This window comes from Parasteatoda tepidariorum, chromosome 2, assembly GCF_982258835.1.
Source record: "Parasteatoda tepidariorum strain Cologne lab strain chromosome 2, Ptep-v5.0, whole genome shotgun sequence".
NCBI lineage: Eukaryota > Metazoa > Arthropoda > Arachnida > Araneae > Theridiidae > Parasteatoda > Parasteatoda tepidariorum.
In genome coordinates this window covers 8097681-8121853 of record NC_141756.1, presented here as the reverse complement: position 1 = coordinate 8121853, position 24173 = coordinate 8097681, and the positions used below count along the sequence as shown (strand labels likewise).

The 24173-nt window shown below is 29.8% G+C and overlaps 1 protein-coding gene across 1 annotated transcript in view; it reads right to left on the bottom strand.

Moving 5' to 3' along the window:
- Nucleotides 1-23808, bottom strand: part of LOC107453335 (uncharacterized) — a 31022-nt gene extending 7214 nt beyond the window's left edge. The window contains exons 1-4 of the mRNA XM_016070119.4: nt 23649-23808; nt 16607-16797; nt 11259-11409; nt 2115-2249 (exon numbers count right to left, since the gene is read on the bottom strand). Coding sequence (XP_015925605.1) covers nt 2115-2249; nt 11259-11409; nt 16607-16797; nt 23649-23679 — 508 coding nt within the window. The 5' untranslated portion in view covers nt 23680-23808. The remainder of the gene's footprint in view (nt 1-2114; nt 2250-11258; nt 11410-16606; nt 16798-23648) is intronic.
- Nucleotides 23809-24173: the final 365 nt, after the last annotated feature.

Genomic DNA, 24173 nt, shown 5'->3' with positions numbered 1-24173 from the left:
TTACAAAAAGAGTATAAAATGTTCCAAGAATAACTATCTGAAATAGTCCATAACATTTAAAATAAATTATAATCTAACTCTATAAATGCATTGAATAGAATTTCTAAAGCTTATTAAGCACAATCCATCCTTTAAAAATTTAATTGAACACTGGAGCTGGCTTTATTGCACCTAATTTTAAAAAAATTGAAATTAAACGATGTTAAAACTCAATTGGACTTAAAAGAATTAGGAAAGCTCACTGATATGAATAAATAAATGAATATTTAATGAATAAATAAATATTTCTTATTCTATAACTGAAATTAACCTTTTTCTTACAGTATGATAACAAGAACCCTTATTTCAGTCCATTAGATGTACCAGCCATAAGCAAAACGTTAAAATGAATCCTATTTACTTAGCAACTGCTCAAAATAAAGAGATAAACACAAAACTGGATAATAAATTAACAAATTAACTTTTATTAGGTTCTCTGTTTAAAGTTTAAATTTGTTTTTTTAAATTAATACATGGTTTATTAGTGTAGGAAAATAATAGTGAAACAAACTATTTTCATTGTTTTAAAAAAATAATTGAATCTTATACGTATAAAATGTTATTCACAAACCTGCAACTCCCTTTATGGAAGAAGATTAAACCTAATAAAGTTATATATGAAACATACTTACAAAGAGGATCAATATAGTAAAGGGTAGCAAGACGGTTCTCAAATAAATTTTATGATAAAGTTTATGAAAACATTAAATCTCATCATAAAGACAAATTCAAAAATAAAATTTTTTTAAATTATTAACTGCAACAATTAATAAGCTACAATTCTATGAACTCAGGGGTCTGTCTAGGTGGCCTGAGAGGTACCTATTTTGTGAAAATTTAGACATAATTTGTGAAAATTAAAAATTATATTAAAAAATCAACACGAAAATATGGTAAAAATGGTATTTATCGCTTTGTACGGGATATAAAAATAAAATTTTTAGAAAAAGCATTTGTGAAACTACGGTATTTGCTAAAGTTGAATTTGTGAAGGTACCGCTAAACTGTAGTAAATTTGTCCTGGACAGATCCCAGGAACTAAAGCAAAATCATGATACAAAAGTACCTTAGGATGTTATAATTTAAAAATCGTTTAATGCACAAATATGAAGTTTCAAAAACAGTTTCTTTTTTGGAGACATAAAAATATAAACGAAATAGCATATTGGAACAGTTGTTTTTTGTTTTTTCATTTTTAATTTTACTTTTCATGACTTAAAAAAAAAAAAAAAAAAAAAAAAAAAAAAAAAAAAAAAAAACACCTCTTTCATCACAGGAAGACTTAATAGAAAAGAGTTACTGCAGCAGCATAATTTGTTTGAAATAGATATAGATGTGGTTCAGACAGAGAAAGTTCACTGCATTTAAAATCTCTGCAGCTTTGATGTAATGGTTATCTACAGTTGTCCGGAAAAAAACTTTGCTGCATACATATATTAGGTTTTGTTTTAATAATGGTTTTATTTTAATTATTAGGTTTTGTTGTTATATAATTGGTTTTTTTAAAGGGACTTACTCAAAAAAAAAACTCTTTCATCACAGGAAGGCTTAATAGAAAAGAGTTATCGCAGCAGCATGATTTGCTTGAAATAAATCTGGTACAGACATAGATTTGTTATAGACATAGAAAGTGTTCTGCATTTAAGATCTCTGCAGCTTTGATGTAATGATTATCTACAGTTGCCTGGGTAAAAAACTTTGATCATCTCCTAATACAGTAATAGGTCAAAAATATAAAAGGTGTGGAAATTTAATACAAATAAAAGGGCAACATTTTTTTATTGTATTTGTAAAATACATGATTTGCAAAACACTAGTTTCTCCCTGACGCCATTGTTTCTATGTGTTTTTTATTGTTTTTGTTTGCCTTTTTCACCGTCTCAATTTAATCACACTATTTTGAAACATTCTGCATAGCCAATAACAATTCATATCAAATTAATTTGACATAAAAATTTAATACATTTATGTACTGTAACTTTAGCACAAAATAAGATCATTAAGGCAAGTTTGAATTTAAACTTACTGCAATGCTTATTTTAAAATTATAAAAAGCTGTTAAAAAAATTCCTTACCTGCTTGCAGGAGTAATTTGACACATTCAGCACGATTCATAGCAGTAGCCGCGTGAAGAGGTGTACCAAAGTGGCAATCATTTGCATTTAATTGAGCTCCTGCATTTATCAGCATTTTCATACAATCAAGACTACCTGGGGAAAAAATTACTTAATTTAGCTACTCAGTGACAACTACGAAACATCTGGGAGTAAAAATAACTCTGTTTTTGAAGTCAGTATACACAAGTCTCATAACTTATATGGATTGGTTTATTAAAGTGTTTATATTAATATAACTAATTTATACATGAATTCCATATATACTCTTATATATAGATTTATACTTATATTTTACATTTAGATAGAATTGGCTACATATTGAACACAAAGTTTTTCCTGGATCACACTTTTAAAGTAAAGCATTCTCTCAACAGCTTATTGTAGTCATGGAGTTTAAAGCTCTACAATTTCATGACCAACAGCATGATTATAACAATGAGGTCGGCATTGGGCACACACAATTTTTACATCCCTGAGACATGTTTGCTTTAATCAGAGCTGGCCTAACTTCAAGCTGCAACTGAGAATTGCACCCTAGTCCTTCCCCATGGCAGCTAAGTGAACTGTAATATAGCGGCTCATGTCATTGTCATCAAAATACCAAAAATCTAATTCAGGGAGCGTAGCCAAATCCTTCAACAAAAAATAAGCTCCTTTTAAGTACTTTTTAAGCACTCAAAAAAAATTTTTAAGCACTATATACATTAACAAAATGCAAAATAATATTCAAAGTCTTTACATGATCATGATAAAACAACTAGTTTCTGACATAGAACTCTTTTCTTGATTATATTAGCCACCATAAAAAGATCAAGAGATTTTTTGGTTCGATTTCAGAGGGTGGAAAATGATACCTGAAATTGAGAATATCTTGCAAAATGCAGAAAAGTTGTAAATGAGAGTGCTAGAATCTCACCTAACTCAGCTCAGTAGATGAGCATGTGGACTCACAAGTATTTCATCAAACATGTAAAATGATTGGCACTTTCACGCGCCATGGACCAACGGTATGCCGAAATGGATTGTGGTTGAATGAATTGTGAAAACTTTGAATAGAACAAAGTGAAAAGCACGCTTTTGCATAATAGATTGCGAAAATTGACATGGTAAAGAAAAATATATAATTTCCTAAAAGGGAAAATTAAGCACTTTTTAAAAAACACCTAATGAAAAAAGCCGCCCCTTTAAGGGCTTTTAAAAAAAACGAAAATCGAAAATAAGCACCTTTAAGCACTTTTTAAAAATACTACGCACCATGCAATTTTGTCTGCATATAACGCAGCAAAAAAAATTTATTTAAATTTCATAATAGATTCCTTCATTCAATCATCGGTTATTTCTATCTGGATGAATTGTACAAAATATCAATAAATGAAGTGCGTTAGTGTTTGAGAAATTATCTCCAAAGAGGAATCATTTTTTTTAATGAGCCTCTTCAGCAATCAAATTTTCAATTTATCAAAATTTTTAAATTAAAAGTTAATTAAATATTTTTAACAATTTTTTTTCATTTCTATGCTTTAAAGTTTGATTTAAAAAAACTTTGTTAAACTAAAAAAAAAAAATTTATATACTTTTTGTTAATTTTAAAAAACCCTAGCAATAATAAACAAATATTTTAAAACAGCAATAACAACATCAGTCTGAAAAATAATTTTACTAAACACTTGCCAGAGTATAATTCTAATTTAAATTTGCATATTAGATGTAATGATGTTATGCTATAGCAACAGGCAAAATATTAAGTAGCAATTTTTAAATACGAACTGAAAGATACAACCAATATTCCCTTAAATTATATAACAAAACAAATTAAAAAATAGTTTAAAATATTAAAAAATTAATAAGTTTCATGCACCAGCTTCAATATATACATATCAATTTGAACAGGTTTCTATTTTCATTTAGACTCTTAATGGTGAAGTAGTATTTTACGTTTACTCCCCATCAAGCTATTTTTCATACAAAGAGAACTGTGGTGTTTTATCAAATATAGGAAAGAAAATAATATCTTAGTGAAAATTTATTAACATACCAATCATAAAAATTAATTTTAAATAGGACAGCAACGAGAGTGATTAAAATTTTGAGATAAATTCTGCCAACATATATGCAGCATTAAGTAAAAGTGTCATGCTACTTATAAGGCAGCATTAGTCCATTAAAGGTAAATTTTACAAGCAAAGTATTGAACATTTTTAAGTGTGATTGCCCTATAAACTAAAAGATTTAAAAACTATTCCTCAATTTCTGGTTAAAAATACTGTTCAATATCTCAGAAATATAGCGCCAACTTGGCATCTTTGTCTCAGCATCCTCGCCACCGTTTGTTGTAACCCTAATCAGTTGAAAATTAGTTGTTGATCTTATAGCATGAGCGTGCTCGTAGCACCAATCATAATAAAAATCTTTAATACAGTCCATTTCATTTGTTATCAAACGAACCAGCGTAGAAATCAATTATTTAGTATCGAACATTAGTGATCCTTAACACCCGGAGATGGAAAAAGAAAAACTAAATAGATCGAAGCGTGCCGTCAAAGGTACCATAACAAAGCTAGAAACATACATTGACCAGACGAAGGAACATAACCATACTGAATTAGAGGTCAAGCTGAAGCGTGTGGAACAATTGTATAAAAAAGTTGATGAATTAAAGGAGCATTATTATGGGCTAAAAGACATAACTGACCCTGAGGTAACTGAAGTAGAAACGGACTTGGAGGGAACAGTAGACAGACTCGAAGCTCTGGAGGTAAGAATTAAAGATATTCTTAACTCTTTGATAATTAAACCTTCAATAATTAATTGTGAAAATGAAATATCTCAGGCTGATTCGAAAACAAAACTAGAAATTAAACTACCCGAGATACCACTACCGGTATTTCACGGTAAATTTGACGAATGGCCCAATTTTAAATCGCAATTTGATAACATTATAACTAAAAACAATGATTTAAATGACTCTCAAAAACTGCATTATTTGAAAGCGTCATTGCTGGGCGACGCTAAACGTCTGGAAACTGTTGACGATTCTTTTGAATCACTTTTAAAAGCATTAGAAAATAGATTTGAGAATAAACGTCTCCTCACTGAGACTTACATAAATCAAATTTTGGAAATTGAAAAACTTACAAATGAATCAGCTGGAGATATTAGAAACATGGTAGATATTTTAAAGAAAAATATCAGAGCTTTGAAGCTTCTAAATTTTGATCGTAATAATTTATCTGACATACTTCTGCTTAACATCATTTTGAAAAAGGTAGATCGAGAAACTAGAAAACAATATGAACAAACGATCGCATCAAATGAAATACCAGAATTGGATAACTTTTTAGAATTTTTAGAAAAAAGAAGCCAAATTCTTGATAGTATTAGTCGAACAGCTTCTTCTTCAATTTATAAGCATAAGCAAGTTGTTAATAAGAGTAAATCTTTCCTGAATTCGAATAATAATCCTAACTCTTGTGTAATCTGTAAATTACCACACATGATTTATAAGTGCAATACTTTTCAAAATATGAAGGTTTCGGATAGATTTAATGAAATAAAACGATTAAATTTGTGTATTAATTGCTTAAAGAATAATCACAAAGTTAAAGACTGTAAATCGAATAATTCTTGCTTCGTTTGTAAAAAACGCCATAACACTTTACTGCATATTTATGAGATTTCTTCCCCGCCTCCTACCTCCTCAGTTTCTACGATGCCAGGCGCCGATCAAACAACTGTCTCGCAAGTGCATGATTCATTCCCACAAGAACATTCGAACACTTTTTCTAATTATTTAGTATCAAAAAAGAAACAAAATATTCTCTTGCCTACTGCAGTTGTTTATATTAGAAATGAATTGGGAGACTATTATCCATGCAGAGCGATTTTGGATTCCGCTTCTCATCTTTCTTTCTGTAAACAAAATTTAGCTAATAACTTAATGTTGAAAAAGGAAAAAATAAATGCTTCTGTTTCTGGATTGAGCGATATTTCGGTAAATATCAAACAAAAGGTAACCACTGCAATTAAAAACAATAGTGGGAGTTTTTCAACATCTTTAGACTTTTTAATTGTTCCTTCGATTACAAATTTGATGATAATTAATCCGGTTGAAGTATCTAATATAAAGATTCCATCGGACATTAATTTGGCTGATCCAGAGTTTAACACACAAAAAGAAGTAGAATTAATTATAGGTTGCGAGCTCTTTTTTGAAATTTTAAAGCCAAATCAGCTTCGATCGCCATGTAGTAATTGGTTGTTTCAAGAAACTGTTTTTGGTTACATAGTCGTAGGGAGCTCCGATAATAGTACAAATAGAGCATATTGTGGATTAACGCTTAGTTCAGATATAAATTCGGAAGGCCTTGATAAACAGCTACAAGCATTTTGGAATATAGAAACTGTTGAGGAGCCCTCTGTTGAACATAGTGTCGAATTTGAGTTATGCGAAACTCAGTATAAAAATACTCATTATCGAAATCATGAAGGGCGTTACATAGTACAGTTGCCTTTGAAAGAGGATCCCTCTACGCTCGGTGATTCTAAAGCCGTTGCCGAAATGCGTTTAAATCAGTTATGGAAAAAACTCTCAAAAGATGAGGAGTTGCAATCACTTTACAAATCATTCTTAAAGGAATATGCTGACTTGCAGCATATGCAATTAGTTGTAGAACCTCTTGATAAAACAACTTCGTATTTTTTACCTCATCATGGTGTACTTCGCCCAGATAGTAAAACCACTAAGTTGAGGGTGGTATTTAACGCTTCCTCCAAAACGACATCCGGTCTTTCTTTAAATGATATTTTGTACAAGGGCGGTACTATACAACAAGATTTATTTTCAATACTTTTGCGATTCAGGCAACATGTATATGTGTTCACTACTGACATTTCTAAAATGTTTAGGCAAATTTTGATTCACCCTGATCATCGAAATTTACAGTTGATATTATGGAAGAATAGCGTGAATGACCCAGTGCAAACCTTCAAACTTAACACTGTTACATACGGAACTTCTTGTGCACCCTACTTAGCAACCAGAACTATTAAACAACTAGCCATTGATGAGGGTGATAGTTTTCCCTTAGCCGCTGCTGTAATAATTAGAGACACTTATATGGATGACATTTTGTCAGGTAGTTCAGACTTTCAAGAATTTCAATTACTACAAGAACAGTTAGTAGACCTGTTTAAAAAGGCGGGTATGAGCTTACACAAGTGGTGCACTAACACTTCAAAAATTCCTAATTCCATACCATTAGAAGACCAAGCCTATGATTTCTCTTGTGAGCCACCTAATACCATTAAATCCCTTGGGGTTATCTGGAACCCAAATTTAGATTATTTTACTTTCAAGGTTGATGTAAATATGCATGACTCATACACCAAACGAAAGGTCTTATCCACCATCTCACGCTTGTTCGACCCCCTTGGATTCCTTGGTCCCATACTAACCAAGGCTAAATTGTTTCTCCAGAAACTCTGGATACTCAGATTGGAATGGGATGAACCGCTTCCAGATTCAATGGCTAAGGACTGGCAGTGTTTTGTTTCTACTCTACCTGCCATTGAAAACATGCAAATTCCTCGTCACGTGGGGGAGAAGAGGGGAATCCTGATTCACGGCTTCTCCGATGCATCAGCCGTTGCGTATGGAGCAGTTCTGTACATGCAATCAATTTCGGGAGAAACATCATATACGAGACTTTTGTGCAGCAAGTCCCGCGTTTCACCAGTGAAACCTATCACGATCCCTCGCTTAGAATTGTGTGCCAGTGTTTTATTGGCACAGCTTTTGAACAAGGTTCTGAAGTCTCTAACCTTGCCCATTCAACAAATAATGTTGTGGACAGATTCTACAATTGTGTTGGCATGGCTTCAACGGTCACCTGATCAACTCAAGACTTTTATCAGCAATCGAGTTAAAGTAATACAAGAACTCACTAAGAACTGTCATTGGAATCACGTTGCATCTGATAAAAATCCTGCAGATGTCCTCTCTCGTGGTCTGAATGCTACGGAAATTTCCTCCCATGAACTCTGGTGGTTCGGACCAGATTTTTTGAAACAAGATCTGAATATTGTTCCAATAGAATTTGAAAAACTCTCTTCGGACAGTGAATTTTTACAGGAACTCAAACCCCCTGCCAAAATACTTCTAACTTCTTATAAACTTGACTTAATTGACAATATTTTAAATCGTAGCAATAATTATACTAAAATTTTGAATGTTTTAAGTTATGCTTTCAGATTCATATTCAACTGTAGAAATCCAAGTAGCAAAAGATTTGGTAAGTTATCCTCTAATGAACTAAAGGACACGGAATCCTTTTTAGTTAGAAATGTACAAGCATCTGCTTTTAAGGAGGAAATAGAGGCCATTTCCAAGGGCAAGGCTTTTTCAGGTAAGAGTAAACTCAACTCTTTAAATCCTTTCCTTGATGGTCATCAAATTGTCCGAGTCGGTGGTCGTTTGCATAATGCTGCTCTGGATTATTCTCAAAAGCATCCAGCTATACTTCCTGCAGACCATCCTTTCACTAAATTGTTGATGACTCATTTGCATATCAAAAATCTCCATTTAGGACCTCAAGCGTTGTTATATTGCACTAGAGAAAGGTTTTGGCCACTTCGTGGTCGATCGATAGCTAGGAAAATTGTACATAAATGCATAGTTTGTTTTAAACATAAACCCCTTGTTTCAAATCAACTTATGGGAACCTTGCCTCGAGAAAGAGTAAACCCTAATTATCCTTTTTTGCATTCTGGTGTTGATTATTGCGGCCCTTTCCAAATTAAATATAAACACCAGAGAAAAGGGAATTTCCAACGGATTTATGTTGCAATATTTGTGTGTTTAGCCTCGAAGGCGATTCACTTAGAAGTTGTTTCCGATTTAACAACCGATGCTTTTCTTGCTACTTTAAAGCGTTTTGTAGCTAGGCGTGGCAAATGTGCTACGATATCATCTGATAATGCAAAAAACTTTGTTGGGGCTAGTAGGGAATTGCAGCGATTGCAGAATTTAACTAGATTTCCTGACGATAAACTAGCATCCTATTTGGCATCTGAAGGGATAGTTTGGAATTTTATTCCTCCCAGAGCTCCAAATTTCGGGGGCCTCTGGGAGGCAGGGGTCAAATCCTTTAAGTTTTACTTAAAACGAGCTACAGGAAATCTAAAATTAACATTTGAGGAATTCCTTACAATAACAGCACAAGTCGAAGGAATCCTAAATTCTCGGCCATTAACACCTTTGTCAGATGATATTGATGACCTGGATGTTCTAACACCAGGGCATTTTTTGGTTGGAAGATCTATAACTGCCATAGCTGAACCAAGTTTGTTGGATAAATCGGAAACCCGACTTTCTCGATGGCAAAGGTTGACAAAAATTGTTCAATACATTTGGTCTAAATGGTCTCGCGACTATTTGAACAATTTGCAACAAAGAACAAAATGGAAAGTAGAGAAAACCAACATAAATTTAAATGCGATGGTTTTAATAAAGGAGGATAATCTTCCTGTAAATCAGTGGGTCTTGGGACGAATTTTAAAACTATTTCCTGGAACGGATGGAAGGGTCAGAGTAGCGGAGATTAAAACGAGCAAGGGAATTGTTAAACGTAGCATTAATAAATTATGTATTTTGCCATTGGACAATTAAAAAATATGTATGTTAATTTTCTCATTATGTGTACCTACAGCATTTATTCAATCTTTGTAAATTTTATATTGGAATATGTTTATGTACCATTGTTATGCTAATTTGTATGTTTATTGAATATAATTCAACGGCGGGTGGATGTTCAATATCTCAGAAATATAGCGCCAACTTGGCATCTTTGTCTCAGCATCCTCGCCACCGTTTGTTGTAACCCTAATCAGTTGAAAATTAGTTGTTGATCTTATAGCATGAGCGTGCTCGTAGCACCAATCATAATAAAAATCTTTAATACAGTCCATTTCATTTGTTATCAAACGAACCAGCGTAGAAATCAATTATTTAGTATCGAACAAATACAGAGGAACTCTGGTTTAACGTTGTCTGTTTTGTAGGTTATCCTGCTTCCTACATCATTTTCTGCTGGCCCGTGAAAATTGTTTATACCGATAGTGCTAAATTATCCTGGATTTTAAGTTACTCTTTCTAAGAAAATATTGATATATACATTTTTCTAACAGATCAAAATCATTTTTTTTTCCTACAAAGCTTGAACAAACTTTTTTTAAATTTAGTTTTTTCTTTCTTTTTTTTAAGATACTTGTTTATAAGCTGTTTGTAGCTTTTCTGACATTCTTTCTATTCTATCTTATTATCCTTTTAGCTATGAGAAGATTTCTACCTTGAATCAAAATCAGAAAGGTGGTGGGATGGGCAAAACACAGCAAGGATGGTTAAAGGAAAATTGTAAACTAACTAATTAACTATTTCTTTCATAAGTTAAATTAATTTAATTAATCATAAGTTACATGATGTGATAGTATGTAATAAATTTACTAAGCAGTTTGATGCTAACAGATATTTAAAAAATATTTCAAATAATAAAGTGATCTAAAGAATTTAATAAAATATATTGATCAATAGAAAAATAACTTTAAAGAAACAAGAAGATGTAATGCTAATAAATTATCATAAATATAATTAAACAAAGTTATTTTTATACAATGTTAAGATAACTACAAAAACATTAAGTAGTTTAAAAGCATTTACAATAAATACAAATATAAAACAGGAAAAAAGATATATACATCAGTCATTTCAATCGACATAAAAACTAAATTTAATGATAAATGAAAAAAATTTTAACTAAAAATTAGAAAGATTTTAAACACAAATAGAAAAGTCTTCATTAATTTTTAAATTTCTCCACAAAAAAGTTATTGTTACAATGACTTTGCTAAACTTATAAAGATTTTTTGCTTTTAAATTTGATATTAATTGGCAACAAGAATCACTCTTCAAATGAAAAAGATTCAGATAATTAGTATGCTCACGCCATGCAAACAAATTTAATGTAATGTTATAATAATTTAAACACATACTATATGAAGTAATTATTTCTAATAATTTAACCATATAAATACATGTAATATTATCACCTCTAAAACATGCCTCATGAAGGGGGGTACTCAAAGCGAGTGGTGGATTGACTTCTGCTCCTTTTCGCATGAGCAACTCAACGCACGAAATACTCCCAGCTGCACATGCATCACATAAAGGAGTTCCACCATCCACACTGGAAGCATTCACCTAAAATATTTATTTATTTATTTTTATAATATATATATATATCAAAGCTGAAAAAATCTGAAAATTTTTACATACATATTTGTCTACTTAATATAAGAAAAAATTAAGATTTCCTGAACCAAAACATCTCCTTCTGTAAGAATATACCAGGGCTCAAAAATTAAATTGCCTGTGTGCTGAAGTCATGCAAAAAAATAAATAGAAATACTATTAAATCCCAACTAAGTGGTCCCATAAATTTGTTTCTTACACTACATGTTTAGAATTCAAAGCATTGAGGGCACTTTCCCATACTATGTTAATGGACCCCATATGAAAACTTTCAGTGAAAATGTAAGATGAAATTTCTTTAAAGGCATTGACTTCATGGGGAAAGAAATGAAAAATGAGGTTTAAATTGTGTTGATACCAGGTTTTAGAAACTACAAAAGTCAAAGTCGGTTTTCTTTTGGATTTATATGAATATGATGAAATCCTTTAAGGCAAAACTTAAGTGATGAAGAGATTTGTTATGTAAAATATGAGAGGTCAAATCTCAAGGTCCCTGTTGCTAAAAATGCAAGAAGCCTCTTCAAACCTTTGGCTTGTGGTGTACTTATCTCTTTTTAATTGCATACGGAAATAACTCGTCAATAATCGCCGACTTGAGGAGATAATGTTTGGCATTGCTCTCGATACATCTGCAAGGGTGAAAGGATTTGATGCCATGCAATTTTCCCATACTAAGGTAAGAAATTATTTAATGCAAATTAGCATTGATAAAGTAGAATCTTCAAACTTAAACTCACAAACCATAATTGAACATTGTTTGAACAAGAAGTAGACATGCTCAAAAGCTTATTGCTGACTTGTCAATAATACATCTGATAATAATACTTTTCTGAATAATAATGTACTGCATTAACTTCATCATTGCGTATCTGTGAATAACAACTTCAATGCTTATTCATGCTTAATACTTATTTGTTAATAATACTTAATTGATTACTTACTTATGATGTATGCTTAAAATTGTTGATGTATAAATAAAAATTAATAATGGCATATTGACATGGTTTTCATTAGGGGTGCTCAACCTGCGGCCCGCGGGCCAAATGCGGCCCGCCAACCCTCGATGTGCGGCCCGCGGCCGCAATCTGAACAAAATGAAAAAAAAATTAAAATATTTGTTTTTGAAAAAAAAATAAAAAAAATTCTGTAATTTAAATTTACACTTTTAAGTTTTTGACGCACCCAATCTCAATCAATGTAGTTTTTCGATGGTTAACGCTACAGATTTCAGCATAGTTTTAAAAATCCCAATATTTTTAATACATCATTATTACGATTTACGAATTTTAATTACCACTTTTGACGCTTTTCGTATGTGCCGATTCCAATGACTTTTTGGTAGTTATTGCTACCCATTTTCAAGTAGTTTCTGAAATAGCGATTTTTGAAAGTTATGAAACGCTTTATTTATGCAAACTTCATGGAAAATCTGAATGACTTTAGATCCTTTCTTCAAAAGTTATTGCTGCACATTTCCGCCCGGTTTTTAAAACTTCGATATTTTAGCACGATATTATTACGAATCGCGAGTAAAGAATCGCTCATTTAGATAACCATTTTTTGACGTGGCTTATTTGCAACGATTTTATCGCAAATCAAATTATTTTTCAATCGTTATTTTATTTTATTTTATAACCGTCGTTAAACAGCCGACCCAATTTCATGGGTTTACGACTACTTACTCCTGGAACTCCTGGATCAGTACCCCCAGAGGTATTGATTTGTTGTGGGAACATGGAGGACTTTGAGACTCGACAGATTTAACGTGCATCAGTCACCATTTACTACACGGGGAGTCTTCGGCCGGCGAGGATCGAACCCACGACCTCTTGGATATGGGCCCAGCGCCCTACCGACCAGGCTATCCCGGCCCTCAATCGTTATTTTAGAAATTATTGCTACACATTTATACAAGGTTTTGAAAGTACCGATATTTTTTATACGCTATTGCGACATTTTAATTTCAAATCCCGCATTTAAATTACATAAAATTTTGATGGACTTTATTTACTCCAATTTCATCTAAAATATAAAAGTATTTTGGTTATTGTTTTAATAGTTATTACGTTTTCCCCGTGATTTAAAAAGATTATGATATTTTTAATACTATGGTTTGACAGCAAGCGAGTTTTGAATCGCGCATTAAAAAAATTATTTTTTACGTGCTCTGTTCGTGCCGATTTTATCATTTGCGTTGTACCGATTTTAACACGCACTTTTTAAGAGGTTTTTCGAACGTGTTTTTTCTTCTTTCCCGTTATTGCTGCATTTTTATTTGTGATTTAGAATATACCTGATATTTTCACATAATATTACAACTCGTGAAATTCGATTCAGTTCTAATTTTTTTTCGTAACTTAAAAAGTAATTACGTATCTTAGCCAAATCAACACCTTCCCAGGAAAAAAAACGAGATGTGTGTATATTAAACGCGGTCCGTTTTGCAAAAAAAAATAATTCAAAACACGGCATAATTCTTTAGTCCCATGAACACGTGCAAGTTTAACAACACACATCGCACCTATTCTTTTTGTTGTCACAGGTAATTTATAAGTCATACATCGTAATTTGTATTTACGCTATCTGAAAATTGCGCATCGTATTTCGTATTAACATTAACGAGATTTAAAAATAATCCATCGCGTTTCGTATTTAAAATTTTCGTATGCGTATTTACGGGATTTAAAATCACATATCGCGATTGGTGTTCTGGCGTTTAAAATATCATCCGTTGCTACTTTTCTCGTAATTCATATGCACGCGTCTTAAAAACCATGTATCGCGATTCATATTCATGCATTTTAAAAATCAAGTGTTGTGAGTAGTCCTTTCGCAATGTAAAAGCCACACGATTCGTATTCACGCGATTTGAAAAACAAGCATCGAGTTTTTTATTTACGCAATTTAGAAATCACACATGGCAATTCGTATTCAAGCAATTAAAAAATCACACATAGCTATTCGTATTTAAGTAATTAAAATATAACACATCGCTATTTGTATTTCCGCGATTTAAAAACCCAGAAAGGAAGAACACCATCTAGGACAAATTCCAAAACTGATTATGTTATTTGCTCTAAGTTTAATACTACCCACAACAACAGCTTCTGTCGAAAGACTGTTTTCCAGAATGAATTTGGCCTGTTCAAAATTACAGAGTAGTCTTTAAATACAATCATTACATTTTCATTTAATGGCTCAAAAAATGTCACATGATCAAGTAGATAAAATTATCACAATATTCAAAAATTTTGCAAATTACAGTATAACCATTAAGAAATTTTTTAAACCATTTTCTACCTTCTTGGAGCATTTTATATCATTTATGATTATATGCTGGGAAATGATTTGTATATCATTAAATTTTAACTGTATAAAAAATTTAATCAAGATAAGTTTCGTAAAGTAATGTAAATTTTATTGATTGTTAATTGATTGTAAATAGTAAGTGTCATGTTAAAAATATATTTGTCATAAAAAGTTGTAAACAAGTATCCTAATAGTTTTTTATTATTAAAGAATATAGTTCCTTAAAATTTAATGTGTTTTCTTTCTTTCTTTTTCTTCCCTCTCTCAGCCTCTTATTATTAATTTAAAATAAAAATGTCTGAAAGTTAAAGTACATTCCCTAATAAATGTTAAATCTTATTTTCCACTTAAGGGGTTTTGTTTTAGTTTTAATCATTTTTAACCCTATAAACTTTCTTTAAATCAAAGTATTTAACTTGAATTTATATTAATAACTAGAATATTTATTTATTTGAAATTTAATTCTATGAAAAAAAATTTAACGGTAAAATTTATGTTTAAATGGACTTTTGTATTTTGTAATGTGATAAAAAAAATTTCAATTTTTCCATAGTTTTTTAATTATTTCAATTTATCTAAATTTTTTCTGATAAATTGATTCTGATTTTCGAATTCTGTTTTCCTTCTTAAGTAATCAGTTTTGCATTATCTAATTTTAAACGTTTTAAAGTATTGTATTTTCTGCAAAGAGATTACAAGGTTAACCGACAAAAAGAATTTAGTGTTATATAAACAATGATGTTTATATAACAATCACCACCAACAATTGCTTTCAATATGTCGGTCTAAACACTTTGGCATGCGGCCCTTCATTGGTCAATCTGCTGTGCATGTGGCCCTTCACTGAAAAAGGTTGTGCACCCCTAGTTTTCATGGTTGACATGGTTCACAGACAAAATAGTATATGAGTATGAATAATTTCATACGAGCATATAACATGTACAGCAGAGAATGTGAAAATTTTGAAATTTTCAAACCGAAAAACAAAAATTTTATTATTTTTTTCTTTTTTAGTTTATTTGATATTTATAATTTTTTCCTGTGTTCTTTTAGGTTTTGTCTTTTTATCTTGTGTTTATTAGTTTATTTATGTTGGAAAGTAACAGAAATTTTAATAGGTAATAAATTTTTGCTTATAGTATTTATAAAACAATTGTAACTTATATTGGAAAAGAGTTTTGGTCAAATTTGAGAATTCAGCTAGATATAAAGTGAATCAGTTAGATTAAATTCATGCCGTAATTGTAAATTATGGTAATATGATCATGATAAAATGTTCATGATAATATGTTCATGATAAAATGATGATCTAAAATCTTTAAATTTATAACTTTATGGTATGTTTTAAAAATTTTCAGTGTGTTATATTTTTTGAAAAACTCTTGAATAAATTATTAAATTATATTAACCATTCTTATTATTAATTTTTTTCTGAATGTAACTTAAAGCATTGTTCCTGAAAAAAATTAATATGTAAAGAAAATATAAGAGAAAATGCAAAATTAATTACAAATAAAATAATAAAAATAGTTTTGGGAAGGGGTAAAATGTAAAGATAAATTGATACAGACTTATTGATATCAATCTTATTGTTTATAATCAGGGTTGGCAAGTTTTTGACACATGACGGTTTTTCCCGGTTTATACCATGGTTTTTACCGTCATGTCAAAAATCCCTCAGTCAAAAACTGTCAAAAACCCGTAGTTTTGGTAAAACTGTATTTTTATTTGAGCTTAACTGCTTATGAATTAAAATTAATTCATTTTTGGGCAATAAAATTAGAGATTAAAAGTCAACTTGTACACCAATATAAGAAAAATAAAGAAGATAACTTACTTTCGCTCCATAGTTAATCAAGATTTCTGCACACTCAGCCCTATTCTGAATACAAGCTTCGTGTAAAGGCGTAAGACAATCATAATTTGTCTGGTTTGGAGATAGTCCACTCTCCAGCAGAAATATCAAATGCTGTTTATGACCCAAAAATGCTGTCTTGTGTAAAGGATATGGACCATATTCTTGCAACACTGCAGAAAAAAAATTAATTACTAATTTTACAAACATTATATAAATAAAAATATAAATTAACTGATAGATTCATACAAATCAACATAAAAGCGAAAGATACATTGATATAAAAATTACAGAAATACAAACGTAACTGTTATATCAATATAAAAGTAACGAAGATATCAATCAATATAAAAGTAACTGGCATGTACTATACTGAAATAGTATGGCGCAGTAATAAGAAAAAGCATCAGGGGTCTGTCCAGTTTTTTCTGAGAGGTACTTATTTTGTGAAAATTTAGGTATAATTTGCGAAAATTAAAAATTATATAAAAAAATCAACACAAAAATATGGTAAACATACATTTATCGTTTCTAACTGGATACAAAAATAAAATTTTAGAATAAAGTATTTTGTGAAACTACCGTTTTGACTAAAGTTGAATTTGTGAAGCAGTGTTTTCACTACAGCGCGAGAACGCGAGAATCTCGCATATTTTTTTCTTTTCTCGCATTAAGAAATTATTACTGCGAGAAATTCGCTCATTCTATAAATCAATTTCAAAATTCGCGAATTTCTCGCATTTTGGAAGAAGCTTCGAATTACGCTATTTAGAATAAAATCCGTTTCACTTTTCTTCCTGGATCTCTCATTGTTTTCAACATTTGCTCCGTTATCTAGCTTCCCTATTTACCAGTATTGTTCAGAACCTTTTCGAACAACCGAACCACGGAACCCCTTTCAGAACACATTTCTCTGCAACCACGTGTTTACCATATTACCTAAGTTTTTTCATGTAAGACGTTCAAATTTTTTATGCACTAATGTAAGAGGGACAAATACCTAGTAAAGGCAAAATCTTCTATGATGATGCAGCAAGAATATTCAATGCTTTAAAAAATAGAAGACGTTAAAAATGTATTATAATAAAAGAAATGATTTTTTTTCCATGTCTATTTGTGTTTTTTAAGTTTTTGGAAATCTCACTTAACTTTCTGAAATCTCACCCTGTTTTTGAGAAAGGGTGAGAAATTCTCACCCATTTTTTTTCTATAATGAAAACACTGTGAAGGTATCGCTAAATGGTAGTAACACACCCCTGACACACCCTGGACACACCCCTGAGCATGGCACAAGTTTAGTAATTAAAAGAGATGTTATCGATCAAAATATAAATCAAAAAATAAAAGTCAAGAAATTATCTCTAATATGTCACTTTCTTAACTCATTGACAACTTCTAATATGAACACCAGTAAAAGGCAAAGTTTAAGTATGTATAATTCTTTAAATTATATGGTAATACTAATTTGATAATATGCTATACGCCTTTTAAATTCTATAATCAGTTTTATAAATTCTCAGACTTAATTAAAAAAATATGGCTTTTATGAATGAATTAGATGGCTCTATCTCCTAATACTCACCAACCTTAAAGATTACTATGAATTCTTATATGGTTTGCTTCACTCACTACAAAGTTAGATTCAATATGCAAGGTATCCAAGAATTTGGCAACATAAATAATTTCAAGAACTATATTAAAACAAAACAGAAGTAATTATGAAATAAAGAAATTTCTTTACCTAAAAAAGAGCCTCACAAAAACAGCATATCTTTATCATTAAATCGGAATTCGCTTCCTTTTTTCTATTTCTTCTTTTTTTCTCTTTTAGCACTTTTTAAAGTTATTAATCAACTATTTTAGAAACTAAATATGGGGGGGGGGATTTCCAAGAAGGCTCTACAATCAACCCATTAACTTCATTTTACTGAAAATTTTGATGCATTTTATAAACAATGGATTTATAAGACTAAATATGAGGCACAACTTGTCTATTTTGTTTGTTTTCTCATAGTAATGCATTCAAAAGAACATGTTTTGATTTACCGACTTTACCTAGGAGTGGGGTAAAGTGGGTATAGTTCTAAAATTAGTAGGTATATATTTCACTAAAAAAACATATACAAATATTGTTTCAGAAACGAAAATGCTCTTCAATAAATGTATCATGATTACCTATATTTTTAAAAAAAGTGCTAAAATAATTTTTTTTTCTTCATATTATTAAATTAAAAAGTTAATGTACATGGCTATCAAAATTATGTTTCATTTCAGATGCAGTAGTATATTTTGCTGAATTCTACACAATTTCATCAAAAAGCAAGAAAAGTCTACTTGGTATATTTTAAATATAAGTGAGAGTGCAAAAATTAATATCCATAGTGTGAAATTCTAAAGTGCTTTTACTATTTATGGCAGGCATGTATTTTTATTGAATTTAGTTCCTTTAAGGAAATTCTTTTGTTTTCCATGAAAAATTGCCATATGAAGGCAGAAATTTGTGCTAAAACCAGGGTTGGCAGGTTTTTGACATGTGACAGTTTTTGATGGTTTAAACCATGGTTTAAACCGTCACGTCAAAAACCTCACTGTCGAAAATGTCAAAAACCTATATTCATATGTGAAATTTAATTAATACATAAAATTTATATATTTTTTATAAAGGATAGTGTTTCTAAATATGTTCTAGAAAAAATAAATTTAAAATTTTGAAGAAACACTTATATTTTGAATAGTAGCCAAAATCTTGTACTTTTGAAAGCTCACATCTTTTGTAATATTATGTATTCATTTTCATGTGTTATTGAAAATCTGCAGTGATATTATTAAGAAATTTATTTATAACCAAATTTGGTGTATAGTATAGATTATACTAAAAATTAGACATTTTTAAAGATAAACATTTTTAAAGATAAACATTAGCAGTTTTGTACATTAGACATCTTTTAAAGAAAAATCTTTTTAATATTCTTTTAAATCTTCTTAATAATCTTTTTAACATAAGACAATACAAATTTAAGTGCTTTCTGTTAAATACACAGAGTAGTTAGTGTCGATTTACAGTATATTCAGCCTATTCATTTACTATGCTGAAAATTTAGTTTATCCAAATACTTGTGAATTTCATTTTGCTGAATACTATATAGTTTTGTTGAATATCTACTAAATATTCAGCTGTTGAATAATTACTTCTTGCTTTCAAGATATGCATTATTTGTATTCTTAATACAAGTGGGGGGAAAAAATTAAGAGGTAAAAATTGTTTTAAAATGATAATTGTAATAATTATAAATAAATATAATAAACAATATGAATTATATTTATCATTATTCCCAAATATAACTACTTTTAAATTCAAATTAACATACTGGATAATAAAGATATTATAACATTAAAAATTTTTTTCATACACTTGTATCAAGTTTGTATTTATACAACATAACTTGTAAGTTCCTTATAAATATTAGTTATATGTTCCTTATATGTCAAAAATGCATAGTAATAAACTTTTAATTTTCTTAAGTATCAAAAAAAAAAAATTTTTTTATTTCAAAATATAAATATTTAAAAAAATTTTGTGCAAAATTTTTCTGCACATGCATTTGAATATAAATTTCTGAGATTTTAAATCTGTTATTTTACCTTAATTTTAATTAAAAAATATTTTAAAACCTGCTGATTACCTATAGTATAATTAAATTTCAATATAATGCACAGCAACTGTTGGTAGTTTTGAAGTTTATATATTTTCTTGGAAAACTTCAGTTTTTGACATTTTTGACGGTTTAAACCAGTATTATACCCTTGTCATGTCAAAAACCACTTTTTGACGTCAAAAACCCAACCCTGGCTAAAACTCATCTATATCTTTAAATAATATGCTCATTAAGTTGTACTATTATGCTATATCGGTAATTTTTTTTATTGTATAATATGTCTGCTATATTGTTATTACCTCAATCATTCTTCTCTTTAAAAGATAAAATTTAAAAGAAATTTTGTTTTCAAACAATAACTTTAATTTAAAATTACTATGTGAGACTGTAATTAAACAAGTAAATAATTTTTTAGCTATTTTATTATAAAATATAGAGCATTATAAACTTACTAAGGCTAACACAGAAGTAAAGAAAAGCTTAGTTTAGCTAAGCCTAGCCATATACCCACTTTGCCCCACCTCAGAAAAGAATTCATAATAAATAGAATTTTGAAATTTATATTTAAATCTCTATGTAGATGTTTTTTTTAGATGTCCAATCTACCAGTTTTAACAAAAATTAATACTTTTTAACAATTTTTAGTGATATTAGAAGAAAATTCATCAACAGCTTAAACATACTTTATAAATTGATCATAAACAGATATTTTGTAAACATCAAATTTTTTTATCAGTTTCTAAAACTGAAATAAAAATGCTTGTTGCAATCCCAGCAAATGTCTCTAAAAATATTAAATCAATTATCTAAACTCAAAAAATGAAAATAGATGTTTCTTAACAATCATGTATCCACTTTATCCCTTGTACCCACTTTATACCACCTGACCCTACAGACTGCAAAAACACAATCACAATGAATTACTGGATATACAGGTTTTATTATAATTATCATTATAGTTTTTTGCTTGTTTTTCAACAAAGCATTAACAAACCTCAGCCCCATTGACATCACAGAAAACTGAAAGCTTTTCCTTCTCTAATAATAGTTCAAAAAATATTTATCTTATTTCTAAACCACTCAACAATCACTTTTTTTTAACGGAAAATAAATATTTTGTTCAATAAGAAAGATAAGTTTTCCCTACTAAAAATACAGTTAGAAAACTGGAAAAAAATTATTAGAAACACTTTAATAGCTCAAAAAGTAACCAAATTGGTAAATTCTTCTGCCTATGATAAGAAATCTGTACACAATTATTCTGAATGCTACAATTAGAATCTTAAAAACAGCATTATTTACATAAATGCCAGTTTCCAAAATACAACAGAAGAAATAGCCAATCTAAGGGATGATTGACTATGTAAAGCTAAACACAGATGTTACGGGGAAGGGGGGTAAAGTTCATCGTAAAACTTCCAGATTACTACCACCAACTGATTTTTATGCCAAAGCTTGAAAAAGTGTGTCATCTCCTACTATTATACTTGCAGTGTTTATTATATAATGGGTTCTTTCCCTTTCAATTTGGTTTAAAACAGATGCATTGTCTTTACCACAAATAAATTTGAAACAAATAACAAATGAATTCGGAAGGCTCCACCAGCTTGCTATAATGTTACCAAAAATAAAAAATTTTACTACTTTACTTAAATATAGCCAAATAATGGATAACACTCAAAACACGACCTGTTAGAATTTATAAATCACGGAAAACTCTTATGAATGGTAAAGTTAAGCGTAAATTTAAACACAAATTACAATAATAAAACTTCCGACATTATTAAGCCTATTCGCACATCGCCTCATAAGCATAACATATGATATACCAAAATTTTTCTAAATTTTTTCCGGTTTCAGGAAACTTTTTATTGTTTACATTCCGTCAACTATCCATAAAAGAAAATTGGCCTGTGGCATGATACAGAGCTTTGGAGCCTGCTCTAAACTGTTGTGACAATACAGTTCAAAAACGTTGAAAAGATTAATAGGTTTACATCTTGAGAGAGAAGAGATTCTTTCCTCTTTATAGGTCTAAAGAATTGATTTTGTGATAGAATTCAAATGTTTTGAAAACAAACTTTTCATTTAAATGCAAAATATTTTTTCACGTTACACTAATAATATTTTTTTAACACATTTTTATCAAAATAAAAATTCATATAAAATATTCATTTAGAAATTCAGAATTTGATAGGTGCATTTTAAGTAGAACTATTAAATCATATTCAGTAGGAATGTTCCTTAATTTTGTAAAAATTATGAATTGTATTTTATTGTTCTATAAGATTTTAATTGTTAAAAGAATAATTATTAAATAAATAATAATGAAAATTATTAATTAAATCAATCCAAAAATTAACTGTTAAGCTATTAACAACTGTCAAACTATTAACTTCTCAAAAACTGGAAAAATTTGGAGTGGACTTAACTTTTGCATAGTGGAACTGATCCTCTAAAATTTTATTATTTTTTCATCATTTTTAGACTATAAGGAGATAAATCTCCATCGTGATCTGTCATGCCAACTACAATTGCCAAATAGATTTTAAACTTGCATATTTTAAACGTGCAAAAAAAAAAATCAAGTAGAGGTTTGCTTGGGGGTGACTATGATTTATACCCTTCGAGTTCGCCACTTTTTTTTAAATTTCTTACAAGCAGCTGCCTAGAAGTTGCCAAGACTTTGCGATTATTCTACCAAAGATAACAATACGAAAATCTTCCTGACTAATAATATAAAAGTTTATGAGGAGCATTTTTAATTAACATTTTAAGTGAGAAGTGAAAAAACAGTCTAATGTTGAGATTTAAAAGAATAGCTAGGATTTACTTATCTTACAAAACTTACAAAACTATACAAACTATACTTTAACTATACAAAATAAAATATATAATAAATAAATAAAAAATACTTTTCACTCACAGCTAATTTTTATGAATTCTAAAACTAACTTTAAATAGGGGCAAAACTAGTTTTGCAAATTATATTAATAGCACTTTTTGAACAATGGCCTGAAGATGATATAATTATGAGTAAATGAAAAATAAAAAGAAAGATGTAACTAAACGATAAATATTCTTCAAACTATTTATGAAAGTTTAAATGATTTCCGTGCTGAAGCTAACAAAGATAGCTGTTCTGCAAAAATTTTAAGTTCATATTTATCATATAAACGATTCTAAGCAAGCTAAGTTTCTTATAAACATATTTTTTCCAATATAGCATTTAAAAGTAATATGAATCAATTGCAGAAAAATTGTTTGTGTTCAGTTTAGAAATTCCAATACAAAAAATTTATAATTAAAATTCAGTCATACAAACATATTCAATAAATTATTTAATTATAAGTGCATCGCCAACGAACCAGCGTTCAGATTAGTAGGAATTTCCTCCATTGAGATATTTAAAATCAGAAAGGAAAAAAGACCAGTATCAATCCATTTTTATTTCCAAAACAATATACAAATTTAACTTGATAAATTCGAAACGCTTCCGAATGCTTTTCTCTGTTAATGTTACAACTTATAACACATAGTAATGCTTATGTGTACCAATTTTTCCGAGCACATATCTAAGAAAATTCTCACTGTTACTGATTTTTTCACAGGTAGAAGACTATTCACGATCGCAACGCTTGGGGAGATCTTGACCCTTGGGGCCCTAAGCTACTGAAAATGATGGGGCCCTTATAAGTTCAATTCCATTTCTATACACCTAAAGTAAACTGTCTATTATATAGAACCTTTCTTTTATTGCACACATTTTTTGAACGAGGGAAAAAAGTTACAAAAGAAACACATTTTAAGCACAGAGTAAAAATTTGGCGTGCTGGGCCACTATATATTTAACAGAGTTTTTTTTTTTTTTTAGAGTCATTTTGAGTATATTT